The 26,064-nt window shown below is 45.3% G+C and overlaps 1 protein-coding gene across 1 annotated transcript in view; it reads left to right on the top strand.

The window, feature by feature from the left end:
* Positions 1–26,064, top strand: part of PRKCH (protein kinase C eta) — a 208,317-nt gene that overhangs the window by 131,426 nt on the left and 50,827 nt on the right. Inside the window, exon 10 of the mRNA XM_019644458.1 lies at positions 20,616–20,770. Coding sequence (XP_019500003.1) covers positions 20,616–20,770 — 155 coding nt within the window. The remainder of the gene's footprint in view (positions 1–20,615; positions 20,771–26,064) is intronic.

Here is a 26,064-nt window from a genome sequence, read left to right as displayed (position 1 = left end):
CATTTAACTTGTTTCCTATTGCTATATATTTAGGTTGTACCTGGTCTTTTATTTCAGTCAATGTTGCAGTGAATCCCCTTCTGCCTTTATCTTTACATTTTGTGCTATTAATTCTATATGATTCTTGACTAGAAGTTGTACTGCTTGGTCAGAAGTATATGCATTTAAAATTTTGACTGAGTCCAGTTGGTCTTCTCCCCCATAACAGTTAAAGATAGCTAACATTGGGCTGGCCAAATGGTTCAGTTGGTTAAGAGCGTGAGCTCTGAGCAACAGGATCGCTGGTTTGATTCCCACATGGGCCAATGAGCTGTGCCCGAGCTGAGCTGCTGCTGAGCTGCCAACAGGTGGCAGGATAGCTCAGCTGGTGAGAGCATGTGCTCCTAACAACAAGGTTGCCAGTTTGACTCCTGCATGGGATGGTGGGCTACGCCTACCCGCAACTAAGATTGAACAAGGCACCTTGAGCTGAGCGGCCGCGAGCTGCCATCGGGCAGCCGGATGGTGACAGGACTTGGAGCTAAGCTAGCTGCTCCCTGCACAGCTAAGATTGAAGGACAGCTTGGCTGTTCCCCTTCCCCAATTCCCCAACACTGTTCCCCTTCCCCAATTTCCCAATAAAATCTTAAGAAAGATAACTAACATTTTACCACCTATATACTAGGCACTGTTCTAAGTAATTTACGTGGATTATCTCATTTAATCCTCATGGTAACCCTGTGAAGTAAGTTCTGTTACCATCACTCCCATTTTATAGATGAGGAAACTGAGACACAAAGAAATTTAGCTTCTGAGTGGCAGAGATTTTGACTCCAGGCAATCTGACTGCAGAGCACAGGCTCTTACCACCTAGTGAATTTCTAAGTTCACACTCCCAAACCATGTGTGAGCAGCCTGATTTCCCCCACCCTCCCATCACTGCATGCTACCTATCATTCTGGTGATTGGAGAGATGTAAACAATGGCTTCTTTAGAGTCCCAGTTTTCATTTCCCTGTGAGTGAGGCCGAGCATTCGCATATGTTTAAGGGTCACCTGTGTTCAAATCTTTGTTGAAAAAGACATGTGCAGCCTGGAGAATGGGTAGGGTAGGGAAGACTGCAAGCTGGGAGATGGGGGGACATATTAAAGGGGATGTACAGTGTGAACTCCTATGCTGTCCAATCATGTTGGGAGGAGATGGGGAATCAGCTGATAGCTTTTTAGGCCACAGTTCCCCCTGCACTCCTTTCTCCTTTGGGGCTGGGCTCCTTGAGGTCACACCCTCCTGACCTCATGGTCTGCTGCCCCTCCAGACAGCCCTGGACTCCATGTGCCCCTGCTGCCTTGCCACTGTTCCTCTGTCCCCATGTCTGGGGTCCATGGTTCTGCCTGTCCTCCACTGCTACCTGGAGTATCCCTGAAATGCTAGTTTCTGTGCTCTGTGCTTTACCTACATAAAGCCCTTCCCTGGCCTCCCCCATCATCCAGCTCTTTGCTCAGAGAGGAGTGGAGTGACAGCCCAGGGTTGAAACACCCTCTGAAGAAGGATGGTACCCTTTGGTGGGTGGTACTGGTCGTCTGCCTGAGTTTCAAGCTTGCACCTCCTGCTCATACCATGAATCAAGCCGCAGGACAGCTACAGCTCAGGTCATCTTCCCAGGGCCTGGGCCAAAGAGTAGATGGTTTCCTGTGACATTCGTTAGATGATCTCAGTCAGCTGATAACCTTTGAGTCAGACAGTTGATAGGCATGTAGTGAACGTAGTCTGCTCGTCCAGTGGTTGTTGTTTCAAGTTACTGAAATGAACAAATAAAGTGGCTCATATGCAACTCCAGGGCACTTTTACCTACAAAAGGAAATCCCTGTGATTGCATAGAAGTATTTAGGGGTGTTACCAGCAATTAGATTGCATTATGGTAGAGTAGAACAAGAAATTAACCTGAATAGATTGGGAGCCCAATGAAAGCAACATATACAACGCAGAATTTTCCAGGAAAATATAAATTACGCATTATTCCAAAATAGGAGTGGCCATATGGGATTTCAACAGTGTTCAGCCGGTTAAGCCTTCATTAGTATTGGCGGTCTATTTTTCTTAGTGACAGTTTCATGTGTGGCCACAAGGTGGCAGTCGTTACTGCAAGGTGATTTTTATTTCTTCACCAGAGATAGGAACTGACATTAGGGGTTCAGAATTTAGTTTTGCGGTAGATGTCTCCAAAGCAAAGGATAAAGGAATTTCCCCCTGTCCTAAGGCCAACTTAAAAGAATCAAGTGAGTTTTTCTCACTGAGATAGAAATATATGTATAATTTTCATTTTGCTATAATTTGTTCTTTCTCTCAGGTGTACAATGTATCAGACCCCATAATACATGTGGCATTTGCTTGCTGTGCATATGTCCATCTGTCAGAAGTCCTCAGTGATGATCCCCATTCGTTGTTGAAAACCTAACTGTAAATACAGAAAAATGTTAGTTACTAGGAGGAATCACAGCAGGTAGATTATTACTTTTTAGTTACTCAGTTTGGCAGGCCGTGGCTTCTAAAATGAGATGCTAACCGGTGTGTAATGCTGAGCTGTAACAATCTCCCCTGAGGAATTTCGAAGTGAGGTGTTGGAGTCATGCCCCAGCCATTTGAGAAGTATCACTTTATTGGGAAGACGTTGTAGAGGCGCTCCTCTCACGTGGAGCCAGTGTCTCTGAAGCCGAGAGACAGGGAGAGCTAACCTGCTGAGGGGCCCCTTAGACTGTAAGGGTAGAGACAAGGTTCAGCTCTGGGTCAGGCTGAGGCTGGGCCTGGGCTCTGTGCTCTGACTCAGTAGTCCTTTCACACATTAAATTTGAGGTGCTGGTAGATCAGCGGGAAGTCGGGAGAGTGCTGGCACTGGGGTGTTGTTACCACATTTTGGTTGTTGAATCATCATGTGCTTAAGCAACTCCTGTCTGCTCTGGCTGCTCTCCAACCTGCTGGCGGGGAAGCAGCATTGCCCTTGGAAATGGAAGAACTCCTCCGTTCTTCCAACTTTGGTTTTCCTCTGTCTGAATGGCTTGAGCCTACCTGAAAATTCCTTTGAGCCTTCAAGTGCTCGTGGTTAACAATGAAAGCAGGATTGATGTGAGGACCAAAGTTGAGGATGCAGAACCACTCTGTACACATGCAGCACTGCTCAAAAGTGAGTCAGCTCATTGTGGTGATGACTCCCTCCTTCCCACGCCAAAGAAAATTGCCCCAGGGCTTCCCCCGTGGCCAGCACAGACCCCCCATGGAGGGTGTAGTGACTACCTCAAAGTAGGAATTCTGGAGCTGTTTTTGTTCTTGGAAAAAAACAAAAAGAGCAAATTTCATATATTAGATAATTTATTGAGTTCCCTATCTAGGATTATGAGCCTATAAATTATTGCCTCTGACTTTTTCATCATAATACATGCTACTTGCAAGTGTATCATTAAATTGGCATCCTCATAAGTTTCTGATAGCATTGTAAGTCCCAATAGTTTGTGAATAATTTGATAATCTGAATCAAGACTCATAAAAATGGATATACTCTTCAGTCTGTTGATTTTATTTCTGATCATCTAGCCTAAGAAAACAACATAAGGAATATAAAATAAATGTTACACATAAAGATGTTTAATTCTCAGTGTGTTATTTATAATAGAAAAAATATTGGATACAATGTCAGCATTCAGCAATAGTTTACTTAAATAATATAGTATTTGATGAAAATTTTCAGCCAGTAAAGAGATAATTAAATATTAAGCAGTTAAATGATTACATGTCAGACACTGTCATAAGCACCTGACATGTATTATTTATAGCGTTCAGCTCTTGCAACAGCCCTGTAAACTAGGTACAATTATTATCTTCATTTTGCTGAGTGATAAAGTGAAGCTCTGAGGAGTTAAGTCACTTGCCCAAAATTTAATACGGTAAATGGTGGAACTAGGAGGTTAGAGCCCAGGAAATAATACAGAATTTATGATGATGACCAGTATGTGTCCATATCAGGTTCTACCCAAGAGAGTGAACTGGCAAATATAGCCCCTCCTCCCAAAAAAACGAGAAGGAAATCATGTCAATAAACTGCCGGGGACTGTATAAAGCTAGTGAAATTATGGATGATTTTTTTTCTTTTTTCTATTTACCAATTTTGGTAATGTGGTTATCTTCGTTTAGCAGTGGAGACGGGAGGAGTGAGGCATTCTGAAGCCAGGAGATCCTGTCCCAGGGTGCAGGCCCAGTGGATGCTGCTTTCCCCACTCTATCAGGTTAAATGCCCTTCACACTCCTTTCATCTTAATCAGTGACTGTCGCGTCAGCAGCTGGGCCTCCTGGCATTTATGGCCTGGAATCCGGGACTACCCCATCCCTAGCTCCCAGGGGCTCTCCACTGAGCTGCTCCTGCTGGCGCCCTCAGCTGAGTGCCCAGGGAGAGAAGAACAAAGACCCCGCAGTAGCAGGAGGGGGAGTGGCAGAGTAAATACTGGTCAGATGCTTCAGTCTTTGTTCAGAGACCCAGTTTATTGAAGCAGAAACGTTTCCATTTGGAAAACATGAGACATGCTATGCTGGGGCCCAAGAACTGCCTCTCGACCGCAGGACCTGGGGCCAAGTCTGTGAGATGAGCCACTGCAGAGCCTCGTGCTTTTGGGAATACTCACGTTTGTGTTTGCAATGTGCCGCACTCAGGTGGGCCCCAGAATGCACAGACCCTCCCTTTACGGGGACTGAAGCTCAGTGCTCTCACCTCCCACCCGTTCCTCTACCTGTCAGTTCTTTCCTCACAATCTCCGGGCTACTGACAGGTGTCTGCAGGGTGTCAGCTGATAAGGGTCGTCCACAAGGCACAGTGCCCAGAGTCCCTGGCAGGAGCATAGCTTCCCTTAAGAAGTCATGCCTCCAGTGTCAGCCAACAAAGCAGAAATCGCACCTTTGAAGGTTAAGGGGGTCTAGGAATCTTGTGAACTTAATGATGTCTGTTTACATGGCTTGTGCAAAATGATTTCAGTATACTTAATTAAATCATACTTAAAGTATGTTATGAAAACCATCTGGCAACATGAGTGCAAGGGAACACTCCTTTCTCTGTATTATTTTCTCCACTGTTGTATTAAATAGCAAAGGAGAGAGAGAGAGAGAGAGAGAGAGGGACAGGCAGACAGACAAGATAGACAGCAGCTTTGAAGCAAGGTAGTCACATGACCCTGGAATGAATCAGAATTTCATCAGGCAGGCGACTGCATTGCCACGTTCCGTGTGAGAGCTCTGAGTTCTAATTCTGGCTTAACTAATAGCTCCCTTGTCTTTAGGGAGGTTACCTGCCTTTGATTTTTATCCAGATAAACAACTCCACCGAAAGCCTATGTTCTTTCGTCAGGGACCTGTTAGTAGAGATCCCTCCAGAAAGCGGCCCCTGGCTGGCTTTGTGCACATAGGGGGTGGGGAGTGGGAGCCTGCCCCGCAGCCCTGCACAACCCCGTCTGGCCCTGACTGCATTCCAGCCCCTCCAGCTCTCTCTCCCTTTCCTAAGCATTCAGTGAGCATCTGGCAGTGGCAGCCAGGCCCGTTTGTCTGCTGAGCTGCTGCCAGCAGCTGGCCTGGGGAAGGAGGAGGAGGCATACTTGGCCCCTGGAGCAGCGTTGCCCATTGTGCTCTGAGTCGCAGGGACGTCCAGGGTAAGAGGAAGAGGCCCTGTGGTGGTGGGTTGGGTGAGGAGAGAAGTGCAGCCCACAAAGCTGGAAGACCTTCCCCTCGGCATGGAGCCGGGTTCTGCAGAGGCCTCTGTTAATGCCTTTGGATAGCCGGTCAATTCTTAGAGCCTTACTGGTATTGGCTTTGCAGAAAACATGCGTGAAGAATGAAACGCTACTGTTCTTTGAGACTCTGGAATATGTTCTAGGTGCTTATTTTCGTTGCCAGTGTGTATAAAACGGCACATTTTGACATTCCATAAATATCTGTTGAGTGAACTATTTCATTTAGTACCCAAAACAATCCAGGGAGGTATAGATACTATTATCCTCATTTTAAAGCTCTGGAAACTGAGGTTTAGAGGGGTTAAATAACTTGTGCCAGGTCGCACAGCAAGCAAGAGTCAGACCATGGAGTCTTAACCGGGTTGTCCAGCTTAATAATCTATGCCATTTCCGTTATACCACAAATAGAAGTGTGCTCTCTCTGGAATGTGTACAGCTAAGAATAGTGACATTAGGCAGGAATGAAGGCAGTTTTTCACTATATATATATAGTTGTGTGGCCTTTTATGAAATACCTAAGGATATTTTCTCTTATATGTTTGGAGCTAGGTTTCTTTCTTTTCCTGAGCAATGACTGCTGCAAATACAATTTGGTCCGCTTATGGGTCATTTGTTGTAGTTTGCCTTTGGCTCAGATCAAAATAGAAAATGAGCCAAGCCAGAACATGGTGTTTCCCAGTTGGGCATATTCCCAGCTATTAATAGTGTTCCATCTGGGGACAAAATGCGCAAAGGCCATCTCCAGCCTTTGGATTTCTTGGGGGGTCATTTGGGTCCTCTGTCCTCTCAGGCGTCCAGGCTTTCCAACTTTCTGTGGGTAAACAGGGCTGTGAAAATGAGTTGGAAATGAGAGAACCCGAAGTTCACACTGTTCCTTTGGCTTTGTCTGTTTGGGTAGGACTGCCAGGATACTCAGTGTGACAAAAGGGTTTGAAAGGGTTTGCATGTTTTTCAGTTTGAGGTGGTTCAGTTGTAACTGGCCTTGACGTCGCTTGCCGCAGTCATCATTGATGACCTAGGGATCACGCAGACCCGCTACTCCCGGGTTTGGTAAGATGGCTCATGGATTGTGTGTAATCTCCTTGGACGTATCTGAGACTTGCCAGGGTCAGACTTGGCCCCACGTTTCCCCGGGATGGATGGGGCTCTGTGGTGGGGAGTCTTGGTTATGGTTTTGCCTGACTGTAACTGGGACCCTGCCAAACCCTAGATACTCTAGCTGCCACAGGGCCCTTGATTGAAACACTGGGCTGGAAGTGCCAGGAGTGGCTCCAGGGAGGAGACTGGGATGGGCATTATGCCAAACAGTTTAGTGAAAAGTCCATCGGTCCTGGATCACATGGGTTGAGTGCTAGGCAAAAGAAACAGTTCTTTTAATCTTCGGTCTAGTTGTGAAGAGAATATAAAACAGATGGAACAGCAGTGTGTGGTAGATAGCATGGAGCAAACGCAGTCATCATATTACAAGAGGAAAGGTCATTGAAAATGAACACTGGACTCTGGAGGACAACCTCACCTCCGTGCCAGTCTTTCCTCAGAAGTGCACCCAGAGTGGCTGTAAGACTATCAAACCAACTGGCACCTGAGCTTTAAGCAGCACCGTGGCGTGGCCTGATGTGTTTCCGTGGGACGTTGGGTTGCCTTCTGCCTTGGCTGACTGGGTCCTTCAGGCTAAGGCCTGAAGCCACACCTGTGCGTGGCTGCTGTGGGTCCACCCCACCCAGAAAACAGAATCCTGCAGTGTAAAAAGCTGACTGTGCTGGTGGAAACCACAGACCATTACATGTTTTAGTTTTGAAATACTTGAGTTTTCCATAATTACTTCATCCCTGGTAAGAACCCAGCTATGTCCATCTCTTCTAGGCTCCAGAACGTTCCAGGGCCTCCCATGACAGAATCAGCCCTGTCAGTGTAAACTTAGCCCACTTGGAAGAATAGAGAGTTGCCCACTGACAGGTGAGGACCGAAGGTGTTCATTCATTCAGCAAAGGTTCATACTGTAGCTGGTCACCATCGCAGTTCGGGGATTGCTATTGAGGGCAGGCTCAGAGCAGCCGTCTGCTTAGAAGGGTCTTGTCCTGAAGCTACATTTGCGTATGAAGCGCACCTTTTCTTTTGCGTGGGGTGCAGTGAGTTTAGGACCTGATGGAGATTATTGGGAAGAAGCCCAAACTGTGGGCACTGCCTCTGCTTGGTGATGGGTTCCCTGGCCCCACTGGGCTTGCGGGGGGGGGGTGTCCCCAAAGCAGGAGACGTAATGGAAGAGCAGCAGCCCAGCCCGCTTTCCTTGCCCACCATTGCTATTTGTACAGCCTTCCTTGTCCTGCTGGGTTGATTGGGCTCTTCTCTGACGGCCCAACACAAGGCTGCGGGGACACCGTGCCCCCCACATTAACCCAGGTGCCATCGAGGCCGACTCTGCTCTTCCTGCTTTCTGTTGCCAGCTAATACTTTGCAGACCCTCCCTGCTCTGCTGGAGGGTTTCAGTGGCCCAGCCTTCCCTTCGGGGCCACCCAAGGAGTTCCTGTCTGCTTTCTGTGAGAGGCATCCAAGTTTTCGTATATTTGTATAGCAAAAGAGCACACTGTATTTCGAGCTCACTCCTACCCAATTCTTTAGGACAGTCTGTAATGATTTATCACATAGGTGTTACGAAAGGAGTTTTGGAATTCTTCCCACAGTTTCTTAATTCCATTCTTACAGTGTTTGATATTTTAAACATTAAAATGATGTCACATATAATTCCCAACCAAAACAAAAGAGGAAAGCTCTTCCAGCAAAACTCCTCCCCTCCTCAATACCCGGTTCTCTCTTTCTGTGCTGTGGGCCATGTCTGCTTCCTTGTTCTTCCTCCTCCCCTCTCACCTCCTCACTCCCAAGGATTACTAAACCATGGTTTCCTTGTGAAGTGAGAGCTAGCCCGTGCCCACAGCAAGCCCAGATCTTCTAGCCAGTAGTAAAAGGAGGCTTTAGATGAGTTAGACACAACCAACAAAGTAGGGACCAGATATGGTGGAGTTGACAGAGAGACTAGTTAAGTTTCTTTTCTGGAAGCCTGTAGAATTGAGGGTCTGATCAATTAACTCGACTTATTCCTCCTTATTTGGGCTGCAGGACAGATCGGAAGCAGAAATTCCCTTCTACCTGGCTCAGAACCTTATCCCCACCCCCTTGACTCTCACCAACAGGTCTAATAGTTTTAATAATCAAATTGCTAGTGAATTTTCAACCTTTCAAGAAAAAAAAATCACTTATTTGCATAGTATGATGTCATTTGCCCACTACTGACATGGGGGGGGGGTGAGGGGGGATAATCCTTTGTTATGAGGGGCTGGCCTGTGCATGAGAGGATTAGCAGGGTCCCTGGGCTCTACCCACTACCTGCCAGTAGCAGCTTCCTCATTGTGACAACCAAAAATGTCTCCAGACATTGCCAGATGTCCCCTGGGAGGAAGAATCTCCCCCCCTTGAAACCACTGCCCTACATGAATGTCAAGTGGTCTGTCCTAGATAGGAGAAGTCAAGTGGGCTAGACGATCACTTTACTTTTTACAGGCCAAAATAAAGTGTGACAAATCTTCCTTATAAGATATAAGCATTATCTTTTTTTTTTTTCTGAGTTTGTAGACAGGCAGAGTTCCTGTTTTCGGGGCCCCTGACTGCTATCAGTGGCTGCACTGTGGTGCTTGCAGGGACTGGGGCCCTGGCCTGGGAGGGGACAGCGGAAGTAGACAGGGTCTGTGGAATGTAAGTAGGGTTAGCTGGCTGCCATTGGCTCTGAACAGTGAAGTCTGCTGTGATAAGGCAGAATTAGCAGAGTCTGGGGGCATCTAGGGAGCAAAAGATTATCTCAGTGAGCATATATTTAAAATTATGTTTGAAAGCAAGCAATTGAAAAAGCGCAGCTTCTGCTCTTTTAGCATTTAATGATTATACTTACATTTTACCATCAAGGTATGGAATGTGGCATTTTATGAAAATCAACACCCCCACCCTGTACTTACAGGGGTACCTGTGATCATCAAAGCTTTAAGAAACATTTGTCAACCAGTGTCGAAATAATGTGCTGGTAGTAACACAAATGTGCTTCATGGAAAAGCAAATTGCTATTTTCTTTCATTTTCCGGACGTAGACATGTCGTTTCAACTTAAAGATACAGACACCTTAGATGCTCTCTTCAAAACTCAACGGTCGCTAAATGTTCCAAGTAGACCCTAGCCATTAGAGACATCAGCCATTTCTATATTGAATGGCAATATTGTAGCTATCTTGTATTTTCAATTCAACTCAGTAAATTTTTACTAAGCACATACTATGTGCCAGGGACTGAAGATATATGTCCTGTAGACCTGTCCCGTAGTTCCTTCAGCCAAGGATCATCCTAAACACAGATACTTATAACAACAAGTGATAGAGAAAAGAAAGTCCTAACTTGGTCTTTGGGGAGGCTGGAAGGGCTCCCAGAGCAGGGGCTGTCTGAGCTGTGCTTTGAGGATGAATAGGAGCCCTATAGCCACAGGATGGGGGAGAGGACAGGCCTCCCAGACAGAGGTAACATTAGTGCAGAGGCACAGAGAATTAAAATGTGTGATGTGCCCAGGAATCCCCAAATAACTTGATGCAGTGAGATTGTAGGAGAGGAAAAGTGGGTAGTGATGAAGAAGCAAAGTTATGATGGATCTGATATCCTTTGCTAAGGAGCTTACACTCAATCATGGAGATGAAGGGATCTGGCAAATCAGGGCGCAACATAAGATTAGCATTTAAGGGGGCGTTCTCTGGTGGCTGTCTGAAGAAGGAGGCGACTTGGGGTAGCAGACGCAGTAAGGACCCTGAACCAGTGGTCTGTTGGATCTGCCTACTCCAAGGCAGTGGTCATGGGAGTGAAGTCAAAGAAACACGAAGGAGGTGGGATCGATAGGGCTTTTTAGGGTAAGAGAGGAGAGGCCAGAGTTCTGGCCAGTTGGTAGCCTGGGGGAATGGAAAATAATCAGTTTCTTTGCAAGAAATCCAGTGGTAAGATGTTTGTTGCTCAGAAACATGGTTCAGATGGGAGATTCGAGTTTGGTGTCATCAGTGTCCTCTTGGTATAGTAGAAACTATAAAATATTTCAGTAGGTGTTTATAGATGGACAAGAGAGGAGAGCTGATAGGGGAATTCTAAGTAAGAGTGGAGAAGGGTGGGAAAAAGCCCAGAAGAAGAATAAGAAGGAAGTGATTCCATATGAAGAGGAATCAAGTGCCGAGATGAAGTCAGTTCACCAGAAGACTCAAAGCTATCCTTTGGATGTGGGATGAGGGTTTTGATGTCGCCATCTTGGTCTCTACTCTTGTCCTCGGGGGTTTAAAGGGCCCATCTGAACTCTATTTAACCAACTAAAGCTTCTCTACAAAGTTAACACAATGTCCTCTCTTCTGGGTAAACCTTTTAATCTATTTCTGATTACTTTGCCCTTCATCTGATTAGACTATGGGTCTTTTTGGTCTCCCTGCCTTTATAGTAAGGTCTGCATCTTGCTCCCTCGATGGACAGTGAACATCAGTATTTCACCCATATTGCAAAAAAGGCTTGGGAGGAGATGGTGGGGGAGTTGTTTGCTTGAACATATCTCGTCCCCCAGTCAGAGGGGCCAAGGAGAACATGCTGAGACTGCACTGGAAGAACCAAACTCAGAAAGGGCACGTGGAACGCACATTCTAATTGGAGACTCCAGCAAGTGCTGCCTGCAGCAGAGCAGAGGAAGGAACAGACTCAGGACCAGCGGGTCCCCAGGCATCATCTCGAGGCAGATAGGAAATACTCTTGACCAGGCTCACCACTTCTCTAACTGGGCAGAATGTTTAATCAGACAGCTGTAACCCAGACTCTCCTCCTGTAAGGCAGAAATGCCTACTTCATCTATAGATCAAAGGGAGGGCCGAAATCTTGGCTTTTGTTTTAAAGATTTTTTACTGGGGAATTGTGGTATGGGAACAGACAAGCTGCTGTCTTTTTGTCCTTCAGTCTAGTTGTGGAGGACATTGCTTCACTGGCCCATGTTGGTATTGTGATCGTTGCATTCTTCCCAGGTGAGGCAGTCGCTCGCCGGCCATTGGACTGCTGCTCACAGCGGCTCACCGCAGCTCAGGAAAGTACATGCCAGCTGCCATCCAGCCCCACTGCAGCCTGTGCTGTTGCCGGCGACTCATGGCAGCCCAGCTCCAGGTCGAGCTGTTGTTCACCATCTTAGCTGTAGAAGGCACAGCATCACTGGCTCATGTGGGATCAGAACTGGGGCTCTGCTGCTCAAAGCTGGTGTTCCAAGCCAACTTTTAACCAATGCATCACCCAGCCAGCCTTGAAATCTTGGCTTTTTTGGAGGTTGCAAACTTAGGACCCACTGTCATGACAAAATGATGTAAATAAGTAAAATGGCATTTTTGTTCTTTATTCTATAGCCCAATACAAACTAAATCCATGAATATTTTCAATAGACCTTCTCCTATTTGGTGCTTAAACCAAAATCTTTACAAAGAGAATTGCACTATATGAAATAAAGTTTTAAAGGAATCCTATTGTGCTTACTTTTAAGTGACTAAACCTTTTTTAAAAAGTAAATAATCACCTAAGATATTGTCTTTGTGAATCTAAATTCAGAATTTAGTTTTATGAATGTAATTCAGAATTAAAATACCATGTTCAGTTAGCAATAATCTGCTCTGAGATGCCTATTTTTCCAGGCTAGTAAAAATGATCTCTATTATATTGGGTTGTCAGAAAAGTCATGACATATTTTTTCTATGTTTTTCATTGCAAAAATGCATCATGACTTTTCCGACAACCCAATAGTATAGGGAGTAGACTATTAATATCATATTCTCTTATTTCCATTAACTTAATTAGAACTCTAGCTAATTGTAGGACTCTATGGAAATGGCATTGGAAATAGTATGCAGCTGTTAAAAAACAATCATGGTTTTGATGACTAAGTATATCAGGAACTACTATGTAACATAAGTGAAAAAGGAAGGCTATGTTTTTTGGTTTAAAAAAAAAATCCTGCCACCTGTTGGCAACTCAGCTCGGGTACAGCTCACTGGCCCATGTGGGAATTGAACAGGCAATTTTGTTGCCCAGAGCTCGCACTCTTTTTTATTTTTTTTAAAGATTTTTATTGGGGAATTGGGGGAAGGGGTACAGACAAGTTGCTGTCCTTTTGTTCTTCAGTCTAGTTGTGGAGGATGTTGCTTCACTGGCCCAAGTTGGCACCATCATTGCACTCTTCCCGGGTGAGGCAGATCAGTCGCCGGCTTCTGGACGGCCGCTCACGGAGGCTGCTGGCCGCTCATGCTGGCTACACACGGTAGCCCATGGCAACCCACCTGCCGTCGCCTGCGACTCACGGCAGCCCAGCTCCAGGTTGAGCTGTTGTTCAGCATCTTAGCTGTAGAGGGCAGTGTCACTGGCCCTCATATGTGGGATCCGAACCGGGGTCCTCTGGCATCCCAAGCCAGGTCTTAACCAACGCGCCACTCAGCCGGCCCCAGGCAGGCTATGTTTTTTATTTTCCCTTCTTGTCTTCTTTAAACATGCGATAGAGCATTAAGTATAAGTAGGGCATAGGGGAAAATACTAGTTAAAAATCACCTTGCAAACTTGGTATTGGCCCCGAAATCTTCAGTTCTTTGGATGCTAAAAGCCATAAATAGCTATGCCTCCTTACATTTGAACTTCTATTTCTGGGTGTCAAGATTATAGGCGATTTTATTTTCATTTTGTTTATTGTTCCTCAATTTTTTATGCATTTATTTTATAAGTACATTTGAGCTAGAAACACATAAAACATTTATAAACAGAAAAACCAAAATATTATAAATAAAGGGAAATGAAGTAGCATCAAGCAGACCCACTTCTCTTGAACTCTTCCACAAACTATTTTAATGACAGGCAAGGGACCTTCACTTCTTTGCATTTTATTTTCATGAAGTGAATGGATAGAACTAATCTTGGCAGTTTGTCCCAGCTTTTCTAATGTTCTTGTTTAAATGGTATCAGGAAACAAAAATGGCCTCCTGCATGTTAGCTCCCAAAGGGTTTAATGAACCCTTACAAGGATCCAGGCATTCTGCTTGGTGGTGGTAGAGATACATCATTTAGCATCTGAGCTCTGCCTTTAAAGGTTTCAGGTCCTCCATAGAAAACAAGAGTAAGTGCACAAAACCAGTGCAGCCCAGCACCATGATACTGGGCAAGATGCATGGGGACCAGAGACGCCCGCCAGAGGGGCTCCACCAAGAAGGGAGGACTTGACTCCGACTTTGCTATATCCCTGATCATATGTTTGCTGCTTATTCTTTAAGAACAGCCTGGCCCAGATACATCACAGTGTGTTGGGCTTCAAGTGAGATTGCCTCATTTTTCTCTTGGTCTGGTGTATATGCCAGTAAGCCTTGTCGAGTTTCATTACAGGGAATGGCCATAGTGTGTCCGGTTTACTGAGGAAACGCTTGGTCTTTGAAAAGAGCTGTGTGTTCCTCCAGGTTGGAAATGCAAGTTCCTAAGGGCTTATTATATTGGAGACATATTTCTCCTTCCCAAGGACTAGTCTTAGAGCTCAGACAGGATGCATCATGCCCATGGACTTGACAGAGGGGCGATTGAATGAATGTCTGATATCTTCAGGCTGCACAAAATGATAAGTCCAAAAAGTAAAATAGAAGAAGCCATTAGCTTCTCTGTTCTCCTTTCTTCCTTGAAGCCTTCATAATCGTTCTTAGTGTGGTTAAATTTGTTTTCAGTTCAGACATGGTGTAATCAGATTTCCTCACAAGGGTGCTTTTCCCCTGTGACCTCTTTGAATGTCAGTAACTGTTTCCTGTTGATATGAACTCCCTATTCATCCCACTACATGACTTCGTCAGAGAAAAATTATAAAGCAAGGGGCACTTATTAAGGGAAATGCAACACCGTGCTCTTGCTGGAGGTTTCCTTTTCCTTGTCCACAGCTGGTCATTAGCATTCTGCAGCTTTTGATACAGGGCTGATGTGTTATTCACTTAGAAATAATTTCAAAGCAATTCTTAGAACTTGGGCAAGTAAGCCTAGATGTGGCTCCCAGATCGACATTGCTTGAAAGCAGTGATTAAAGTAGTTATTAACGTTCGATGTTGTTTGTAGTCTTTGAATTATTTCTAAACAGTAATAGGCATCTTCATGGTAATATATCTTCAAATGAGATTTGTATCTGTAGATTGTGGGGACTATGGAGTCCTGCTTTAAACAGAAAAATCTCTCTCCTGTTGATAAGAATGAATCAACTTTGTAGATGTGGAGAATAGCTACTACAAAAAGTCTCAGTTAGTATAATATGCTTGCAGTCCATAGGGGAGCACATTTGCTTTGCAATAATAATAATGATCATGATTCTAAACTCTTAAAATAGAGAATGTGCGTTACCATCTGATATTACAAAATGAGAAAACTTACTGGAACTGAAACTTGGGTTAACGTGTTTTGGTTATCAAATCTAGTTTTGTAACCCCTTGCTTAGTTATCACTTCCCAGAAAGAAAAGTCCTCCTTACAGAATCAAGGTCATGACTATGTGGTATCAGGAAAAGCCCCTTTACCCCAGCAGTGAACCTAGGCGTCCTCCTGACTCCTTAAACCCTCTAGATTCCTGTTCCACACCGAGTCGGGGAGCTGCTGAAGCTGCTGTTTCGGCTGCTATTTCATTCCTTTTACTTACCAATCTAAGCGCTCCATGAGTGAGGCACCATTTCTGCCTCCACAGCAGGCATCTTACTGTCAAGTAGGCTGTAGCTCCACCCAAGGGGCCAGAACCCCAGGAGCAGATGGCCATGGAGGCTGAAGCAGTACTGGAGGTGGTAATGATAATGAGGATAATAATCATAGTCGCTAGCATGTATTGAACATTTCCTGTGTGCCAGGCACTGTTTGAAATTCTTAGCTTAAGTCATTGCATCCTTACACACCTGTGAGGATGTCACAGGTTCAGTTGTCTTGTTATCCCCATTTTGCATATGAGAGTTTTGAGAGTGAGGAAATAAATACAGCGCAGTGGGGCTGCTTTTGCATCTCAAGCATCCTGGCTCCAGACCCCACAGTCCTCACCTCCACACTGCTCCTGTTTGGTAACACCGGACTGGGTTGCTGTGCACAGGTCTCCTAGAATTAGCTTGGCCCCTTCGTTTGATGCAGTAATAAACAATCTATTAGCTGTGATTCTTTTCCGAGCCTGGTGCTGTGCAAAGCACTTCACTTCTGGTTCAATCCTCACACAATCCCTGTAGTTATAGGTGTTATTACCCCAGATTCATAAATCAGGAAACCTCCTACCCCTTAAAAATTGGTGTTTGTTTCAGTTAAAATTTTCCTGGTAGCAAGTAACAGAAAGCAACTTAACCAAGGTCATGCAAAAAAAGGAGATGTGAAAATAAAGATTCAGAGATAAAAAGGGTATTTCATGGAACCTGGGCAGAAATGAAAAGACATGAGGAACCCAGGTTTTCCTTCAGGTCTCACTCATGCTCCCTGATCTCTTTTCTCTGCCTCACTCTGTGTTCCTCTTTCGTTCTTCTCCCTTGTCTGTTTGTCTGCCCCTCCATCCAGGCTTCCACCAATCTGATATAACCAGACATTTCACATGTTCACACCAGCAAGGCGGCCTGAGCTCCCTAATTCGTGTTTCCTTATGTCCTGCACACAGCGCAGCCTAAATCAAAACCTCTCTATCTCAGTTCCAATTTTCTGGGAAAGAGATTGTGGGAGTCCCAGCTTGGTCCGACTAGCCATTTGCAGGATGGCCAGCATTTACCTACGTGACCACGCCAGGGGATCAATGAGCTGAAAAGAAACCTCCCAAGGTCTACCACACTGACCCTAGGGACCTCTTGCCTGGCTCGTGGTGCTCACTGTACAGTCACCCTCCTGAGGTGATGTCATCTTGTCACAGGTAATATCTTTGCGTATCACTTTCATTGACCCAGCTGTTTTGTTTCAAACTTTTTCTTCATGCAATTACTCATCACTTTTACCTCCTCAACAACAATCCTTATCAGGGTCTTGAGAGAATGCACACTGCTTATACTGACAGCCACTGTCAGGCCTGGGCAAGAAACAGCCCTGAACTGGTCACAGCCAGGCAGACTTGGCTCAGGTCGCAGTGGGTTAATGGAGCCAGGCAGGTGATGACAGGAATTCTATTATTAACCGGCCTCCAGCTCCTGGGCCTCCTGTAACTCACACCAGCAGGGCGTGGCACAGAGGGATTTCTGAGTTGCTTTTATTCCCCCAGGTGTTCTTCACCTGTCTTCATGACTTGCATTTGCGGTTGGCTGAATCAGGGACAAAAAAGAGAAGGGAGGGACAGACAAAGGGCTGGGCCACTTGGCTTTAGAACCAAGGTTAAACCTGTCTCTGGGACCTTAGGTTTCCTACCTTGAAGGTTAGGGCAAGACTGACCTTGAAAGAGCCAGAGGTCTCAGGGAGAGCTGGGCAGGTGTCGGGGCTCAGAGTCTAGGGAACTGGACTTTAGACAGAGTGGAATGGCTGTCGACACAGGTGTAAATACAGAAGCAGCCGTCTTTGCTATCATTGCCCACGGTGGGATTTGGAATCTCTTCCCTGCCTCAGAAGTGACTCATGACCACCTTAATCTATCCTGCTGTGGCCTCCCTAAATGCAGGGATCCCAGAAATGCTTCCTCCAGTTGCTTCAGAGTTGAGTTGGTGAAGCATGACTTAGTGTTTGTCGGTTAGTCAGTGAGACCAGTTCTTAAACAGCACAGGTGGAGAATGGAGTTGAGGGCGGAGGTGACCTCCCGCCTCCTTTCGGAACTTCACACACAGGTCTCTGGAAGGGCAGCCACTACATATGAAAGGCCTCCTGCAGGTTGAGGCGATTCATGACATAGGAGGAAGGCTTAGCTGGAGGGACTTGGTTTTGTCGCTGATGTTGTGTTAGTATATGTGGCAGGTAGGTTCCAGCACTAACTGGCGCCTTTTCCAAGCCGAACTCCATAGCTGCCACCTGTTTTAGTTCAGACACTGGCCCTATAATGATGGTAGAGACCAACAGGTAAGTGATCACGTGTAGAAACAGGACTGAGTCCTGCAGTTCCCAGTTGTGGGTGGCCTGGGGATGGGGGGAAAGGGAGCCCCTGACTAGCCTTTTGCTTTTTCTGCCAAAGCAGTGGAAGTGGCAGTATGTGTTGCAGTGATGTGCCATCCTCAGCAGCCACTTGGGGACATCTCCCCTTGTGGTCACTACATCCTGCCTCACACTGGAAACTTCACCTGTTCCTTCTCCATGCTCCCTCCCCTTTCCATCCCATCCCCCTTCCAGCCTGACTTGTGCTTCCTTATCCTTCAAGCTGGGGAATTGGCTCCGTTTGGAAGCCTCCCCCAAATCCCACTCCAGGCTGCTCTGATGTCCCTGTAACGCCCTCTGTGCCCCTGTAACGCCCTCTGTGCCCCTCCACTGCACTTAGCCTGAGGGATGCGTATTATATCCCCTGTTCTGGATGGTGCCAGACAGGAGGTTAGAAATGAGACTGAATGAAAAGAAACCCATATTTTCGCAGTTGTAAAGATTGCGACCCCCCTCGCTGTGCAGCATTATCTGAGAATCTGCCTCCAGGTCTGGAGGTGGGGACAAGAAAGAGGACAATGAGCAGGATTAGAAAGCAGTATTTCCTCTCCCCAGATCGGGAGATTAGCCCAGGGTCTGGCTTTTCCCACTTGAGATAGGAGAATGATTTGGGGAAAACTAGAAACTGGATGAAATTTCCCTGGAATGCCCTCATCTTTTGGAGGCCTGCTGCTTAGCAACTCTTGCCAAGCACACTGACTTCCAGCAGCTAAAAAGTTGCCACTTACCTATCACCTCAGTTCCCGTAATCAGGTATTTTGAGCTCCTGGAATTCACATGACTGTCAGTCTAGCTATGAATAAGGTGAACAGGCTGGTAAGACTGACCTACTTGCCATGGGGGGTTCGGGGTGGCTTTACCATCTGAGTCTTCTGCAGGCCACCATTGGCTACCCCTCCAAAAGAACGCAGCTTCTTCCTGTGTAGATGCAGACCTTACGCGTGTCTCCATCACGTACTTACCCTCCACCCCAACCCACTGCTAACCCTGTCATTCCACCTGAGCCCTAGCCACATAGAAAACATGGAACACCATTGCCCTTCCAAGCTTGTTCCGTCCAACTCTGCCTCTCTGCTTGTCAGTCACACTCAGGTGAGGGCCATTAGTTTAGTCAGACGACTTGCTGTACTTAGTTTTCTGTTTGCTTACGAGTACATTGTCCAGTCTGGAGAGTGGTTGTTTGGTTTTGGTTTTTGTGTGTGTAAATCTTGTCACTCCCTCTTCACTCTTTATTCTTGCTCCTCCTTAGCAGAGAGTTTTATAGACACGGGATTTTTTTTTCCCCCTTCCAATTAAGGTCTTAAAACCAGGAATAGGAGGTGATAAATTGTAGTGTCTTGTGATCGGGAAGGGCCTGATTAAACAGGTGATGAATAGTGAGGTGAGCAAGTACACACAAAATCTTTGTTTACTGCTCAGCTGTGACTGCGTGGTGAGACTCAGAGCAAAGCTGGTGGCACTTAAAACCACAAATAAAGATGAGTTCTTTGTATACACATCCTCTGTGAATTGGCAAAATACCAATTTCCTTACAAAATGACATCCACCCTCCTTCCTACTTCAAAGAAGGCTGATCACTAGCCCTGATTGCATCTGTCCTGCAGGCCTGAATCACTTGCTCAGAGAGACCTCCCCTGACTCCAAGCAGATGGCCAGAGCTCACTGCTTCCTCTGCTTTTCCTTCCCAGGATTCACCAGAGCTTGTATATGTGCTTGTTTCTATACCTTTTTTTTTTTTTTTTAATAATGTATGTCTCCCACACCAGATTCTGTATGGGTAGAAGCTCCGTCTGTTTTATGGCTGTTTACTCTCTGTTGGATTCCCAGCACCTAATTTAACTCCTGGCTAACCTGGGACTCATAAATGTTAGTAGGAGGGAGTGAGGAAGTCCATTGTCTTAGAGGTTCCTGAAACGAAGAGTTTATACTGTCGGTCTTGGAGACATCATCTTTTAATTGAGACTTAAACATTTCTGTCATTAAGTAGTCTTAATTGCTATAGCACTTTATTCACACCACTTGCACAGTACTCAGTACAGTACATTGGTAACTTTTTAAGAGCCCGTTTCACCTGCTGGGTTGAGAGTTCCTTATGTTTCCACCCCTGACTCAGGAATCTTCTGGGGTGAGTGAGATTTCTAACACTGAGGCTACTCTGAGGCTGTCATTAGACTGCTGTTTGGCTGATTTGTCCAAAGCGTTTTCCTTTCTCTGTGATTTTTGTCTGCCCAGGTGTGAGGATGTTAGATGTCCCTTACTTTCTATGACTAACCCCACATGCTCCAGGTGAAAGGCATGTACCTTTTGATTTATGTTGCTCTCTTCCAGTTTATAAAAGCCTGTGATGCAGGGAGGGATAGCATCAGCGTCCTCACTTTCCTAATGTTGACTGTCCAAAAAAAATAAGCTCAAGGTTACATGGCATTTGAAGTGCAGAGCCAAAGACTTCGGATGCCTTCTCCACTTTTTATTTAATGTAGAAAGTCAAGGCTGTGTGGAACTACTTAAAGGAGATCTGGGTATTGCTCCCAGCTCCTCTCAGGGATCGAATCCCATCAGCTTTTCCCAGGCCCCCCCACCTCCCACCTCCCATCCGTATGCTCCTGAGTACCTCCATTCGACAACTACTTCTCCCCATGCCACGGCTCACCGTAACACGATGCCGATCGGACTCTAGGCTCACTGCTACACCACGTTGGATCCTCTCTTGTGTTTGTTTCCAGGATCGTCTGTTTTTTGTGATGGAGTTTGTGAATGGGGGCGACTTGATGTTTCACATTCAGAAGTCTCGTCGTTTCGACGAAGCACGAGCTCGTTTCTATGCTGCAGAAATCATTTCGGCGCTCATGTTCCTCCACGAGAAAGGCATCATCTACAGGTGAGTTCTGGTTGCTGGGAACCCCTCTCATAATGCAGCCCTGTTGACTCTCCTGGCTTCATCTAGCCTTCCATTTCTCATGATAATCAGTTGACATCTTTTAGGAATTCAATTCACAAAGGTTCGCGTGTCCATTAGAATAAATGAATGACATAGTGATCAGCGTTGCCTGCAAACTAAAACTTGCCCTCATGTGGTGTTTGTAAAATAGGCTTGTGAGGCTGGGAAGAGACTATTCATGCATTCACTCAGCTGGGGTCTACTGAGGGCCTCTTATAGCCAAACACTGCAAGCTGCTGAACCGTTGTTGCTCTCTCTCTCTCTCTTTTTTTTTTTTTCTGTTTTAACCTTGGAAGTGATCCATTCCGTTTTAAGAATCCATGTCTAAACTGAAGAGTGTGGAAAACTATTGCCCTAATTGCTGTCATAAGATTTATAGTCAGATGGGGCCATGGCTCACCAGTAAAGGAGCTAAGAGGTTAATGGCCAATGAGCAGAGTGCCGCTTGATGACATTTCTCATTTGTAGCTCTCTCCCCAATATTATTTGATTCCACTGACTGACACGCAATCTTCTGATTACAATATACCATACATTGAAAGGGCTTGAAATCTGGTTGACGTTCTTGGATCTCCGAGGTTAAGGGGTGTCAGATGGAACTTTAAGTCAGACAGAAGGTTGAATAAGGTGGGAAATGTAATAATGGCTGTTAAATAATTATTCTTAAACTTTCCTATTGTCCTGTTGCCAAAGTCCTCCCACTCTTTAAATCACATAACTTAGTTGCTACATATACTCTTCATTTCCTCTAGATATGCAATTGTTGCTCTCCTTTGACAAAAATTCTCTTTTATAGTAGCGAGAGCATGAATGTTGATGTAAAACATTTCCTGATTGACATTTGCTATTTATTAGCCTTGCTAAAGGCTGTTCCTTTGGTAAGCTCATGACAGAACTGACATCATGATTAAAGTGTAAGAGGGCTTTTGAAAACACTGAATCTTCTTAAATACTCCGGGAGTCAAAAATAGGAAGAGAGGAGTGAGACTAGTAAAGATTGTAGCAGGACTGGCAGATGGTGCCAGAAACAGTGGGAACGTGAAGGAGGAAACCAGGCACTCTATAGAAATGTCTTCTAGTTAATTCTCAGTGCAGAGCCCTGAAGCCTCAACTAGAGGTAGCCCATTTGTCACGGCCCCAGCTATGAGGTAGAGAAGGGGACACAGAGCTGGAAGCCAGGCTGGATGACCAGCAGCGGGAGCCGTTGTCCTGAAGGGAATCAGGAATCCACGCTTGTTAAGTCATGGAGCTGCCCCAGGTTGCTTTAGACAGCCTGCGCGGTGAGCGTTCTTACCCGGGCTGTGATGTGCTCCTGCAGGCTCTCCCATGTCATTTTCCCTGTCTCAGCATTGTGCCCAGAGTGTGACTGGCAGTCATTGCTGATATACTGTCCGATGGTGGAGGGAGTTCAGAGTTCTTCCTGGTGGTAATGGCAGACTCTGGGCCCTGAGTTCATTTTTTGTTCTCCTTTCCATGGCTCATCTACCCATCTCTGCTCAGTTTACCCCCAGAGAGAGCCTTTCCCACATTTAATTTTTAAGACCAATGAGTTCCCCACTTGACAGGGACTTCTGTTGTACATCAAAATAATAACAACAGCCGGAGCTAAACTTAGCACTTGTTCCAGGCCCAGTACTTTACCTGCCTTTCTCCCTGCATCCTCACAGTGTTATTATATACCAGTAATATTATTCATGTTATTTTATGAATGACTGTGTCTTTGAAAGGCTTAGTAACCAGAAGACTAACTGGGAGTGAAGCCAGAACTCAAACTACGTTTTTAACCACGGGGCTACACTGTGTAAGCAGGAGAGACCTACAGACTTAGAGTACCGCTAAAGCATGGGCTTCTTATATCCCTTCTAGTGACAAGGCAACTTTAACTCATGAAAATGAGGCAGAGTGGGTGTCTTAGCCCATCCGGGCTGCGATAAAATACAGCAGACTGGGTGGCTTATAAACAACAGAAATTTATTTCTCACAGTTCCGGAGGCTGGAAGTCCAAGGTCAAGGTGCCAGCCTTGAGTCAGTATCTGGTGATGGCCACCTTTTACTGTGTCCTCTCAATGCAGAAGGGGTTAGGGATCTTTCTGGAGCCTCTTTTATAAGGGCACTGATTGTGTTCATGAGGGCCCCACCCTCATGACCTAAGCACCTCTCATACCATCATCTTTGGGGGCTGAATTTCAACATGCAAATTTTGAGGGGATACAACATTCAGACCACAGTAGTGGGGAGAAGCAGCAAGGTCTAAACATGTTTTCTTGAATACTCAGAGGCTTTACTTAAGCACCGTATCACATTGCTGCACGGCTGTGAGCTTGCTTTCCTCTGTAGGATCTGACAGCCTCTGTGTTTACTTGTTTCATTTGTCTTGAAATATGGAGGATGGACACTAACCTGAAGTAGTTTCTGGTGAATCAGTGTCAGCCCACAGCTTGAGAAGTGTTATTTCAATTCTGAGAATTTATTTTAATTGACTCTTTGACGGGACTCCCATGTGCAGGCTCTCACTGGGATGGCTGACTTTGAAGGGAGCACATTTAATTAGGATATATTCAAATGCTATTTTTATCCTGTGGATTTATTTCACAGGATAATTTAATTCCATGCAGGGCACCGGCCTGAGAGCAGAGTCTTAAGGATAAGCCTTTGAAAGCCAAGTCCTTGGAATTCAGACACAGTAAAGGGCACAGTTGGGTCACAGAGGGTGTGAATTTGATCCACAAAGCACAGTGAGGGACTTGGGAGCGTCAGACAGCCTCATTTATCATACATGTCCCAAGATGGCCTTTATCAGAGCTTAAGTGATCTTTCTGGAGATGTCTCTGACCTATCCAAATAGAGTTGTTTGTTTGTTTGGGAGGTTTTTTTTTCAGTGAAGGTGTTTCTTTTCCAACAGTCTACAAAGATGGTACCATCTGCAAGTCCTTTAGGACTTTAGAAGGTGGTACCTTCGGCTCCCCCTGGTATGACTTTCTTCTCTCTCTTAGCCGACTATGCGTTGTGAAAGTGGAGACAGGCCAGTTCCGTTTCTGTGCTTTTCTGCCTGTGTTCTGACCCCGATTCTCAATGTGTTCACTTGCATTTCATGGAGGAAGAGAAGCCCAGTTCCCAGGAGATACAAGAGAAGGGTCTGCCCTTTGACTTTGGTTGGAAGGTTTAGAGCTTGCCATGGGACACAGACCAAAAAGAGCAGGCTGGAAAGTAAACAGTCAGTGAGTCACTTTGCTGAGGGAAAAAAAAAACTTTCATTTCTTTGTTCTGGGCTTGTTGGCTGATGAGGAGCGGGATAGTGCTCGTGAATAATTTACCAAGGCATTGACCCCCCCACCCCCACCCCCAGTCAAGCCCTACAGAGAAGTTAGGGAAACAAATGGTCATTTACTTGCCCTCCAGGATGACAGGCACTGTTTTCTATCAAGTTTCATAAGGTAAGTATTCAAGAGGAAGCCAGCCATCACTAACGTTTCAGCCCTAGCCAGCACACATTGGATTTGCTCTTTTTGACAAAGCGTGGAATGTATCTAAAATATGTTGGTTGAGGGCAATTTATAGAAGGGCACAGTTTAAATTTTGTTTTTTTTTTCTCACCATGTTACATTTGAACATATATTTCAACACATAATTTTCAACTCATGAATCTGACCACTTTGTGCCGTATGTAGTTGTTTGCATGCTGGGTTCTTGGGTGCATGCTAATCAATATTTAGTCCTAAAGCTCCAAGTGCTTACTGTGGTCATTTTCCAGATGTGGAACTGGCCCAGAGAGGCTGACTGTCAGACCTGACATCTTGTGTTGTACGCATATATACTTATGTAACACAGTGACTTTTAAAGAAAATCACCTTTGCTTTCTCCTCAAATTGAAAGAACAGTCTCTACCTGATCTCATTTTTTTTTTAAGTTAAGAATTTGGGAAGATTAGCAATATCCCTCCAAGATAAGATCTGTTAAGCTAGGCTCTGGATGCCACTGTTGGATCTGTGTGAATATACCAATCTGTAATGTCAACTGACTCTTGTTTCTCAAGGATGTCATAAGGGACCATCAGGGGCCTTGCTGACTCCAGATAATTGTGTGATCTGAAGTTAGCTGAGCATAGCTTTGCTTGGAGGGCCCTCAGTGAGGCCGCCTCTCTGAACATTGCTTTCATGTCTAAGAAGTCACAAGTCATCTGTTTCCAAATCAGTTTGTGGGTTGGGTCAGTGATAAATATCACATGCTTGCATTGTTGCTCTCTGATGTCTTACCCTACCCCTCTTGAAAACTGTGGCAACATCTATCTGACTTCTATCTCCTTTCTTATCAGCAGACTTCCCCAAAGGTCTTTCACTTGAGCCTGGAATTTTGGACTCTTCCTGTTACCTCACCTATATTGGAATTCAATTCCATTTATTCTACTCATTCTAGTGAGATAAGTCTTCTTGTTAGATAAAGATTTAAGTCAAATTTAGGAGCTGGGTGTTCACTTTTCCATCTGAGAACATCATTCCTTCTGCTCTGGGAAGAGGGTCTGCTCTTTCTTGATCTACTTGCTTCAAAGACAGCTGTGAATTGTCATTTCTTTTCGTATAGTCCTTGTTTCTTCAGGATGTGCTAGCCATGTTGTTCTCAATATGTTAGTCACTGTCACCTCAGGTTTTGACTGTGAGCCATTACCCAGGATTGTTGGAACACTGGACCTTTTAGTCATATTGCTGTCTCCTTTTTTAGCTTGTCTTGCTTGCTGTGCCAAATGGCGGCCTCATTCAGTGCCTGTTCTTCCACTGTCACCTGGACTTCTAAGATCCTTTTTTCAAGGATGTAATGCACAGCTCAGAGGCTTTCCAGTTTATTAGAATAGCTTGACATCTACCCCAAATGAAATTTGTTGGCCACCTTTCTCCTCCTTCACACAACTTTGGAGCACGGTGACTCATTGTACAAATGTTTATTGAGCATCAACTCTCTTCCAAGGATATGGATACAATGATGAGAAAAAACAAAAATGCTCCCTGGTGGAGAGTATGGTCTTGTGAGAGAGAAAGACATCAATTCAATAATCATACGAATGATAGAACACTCCCGCTGTAACTAGTACTATGACGAAGAGGAATACATTGCAATGAATGAGAACTTCTAACAGGGTGATTCCATCTGGTCATGACTCTTGAGCTGAGGTAACTTGTGAAGAGGGAAGGAAAGAACATCCAAGATAAAGAAGAGCAAATGCAGGGCCAGCTGAGTGGCTC

This window comes from Hipposideros armiger, unplaced genomic scaffold (genome assembly GCF_001890085.2).
Source record: "Hipposideros armiger isolate ML-2016 unplaced genomic scaffold, ASM189008v1 scaffold_5, whole genome shotgun sequence".
NCBI lineage: Eukaryota > Metazoa > Chordata > Mammalia > Chiroptera > Hipposideridae > Hipposideros > Hipposideros armiger.
The sequence above is the reverse complement of the archived record's forward strand: the minus strand, read 5'-3'. Positions and strand labels throughout refer to the sequence as shown.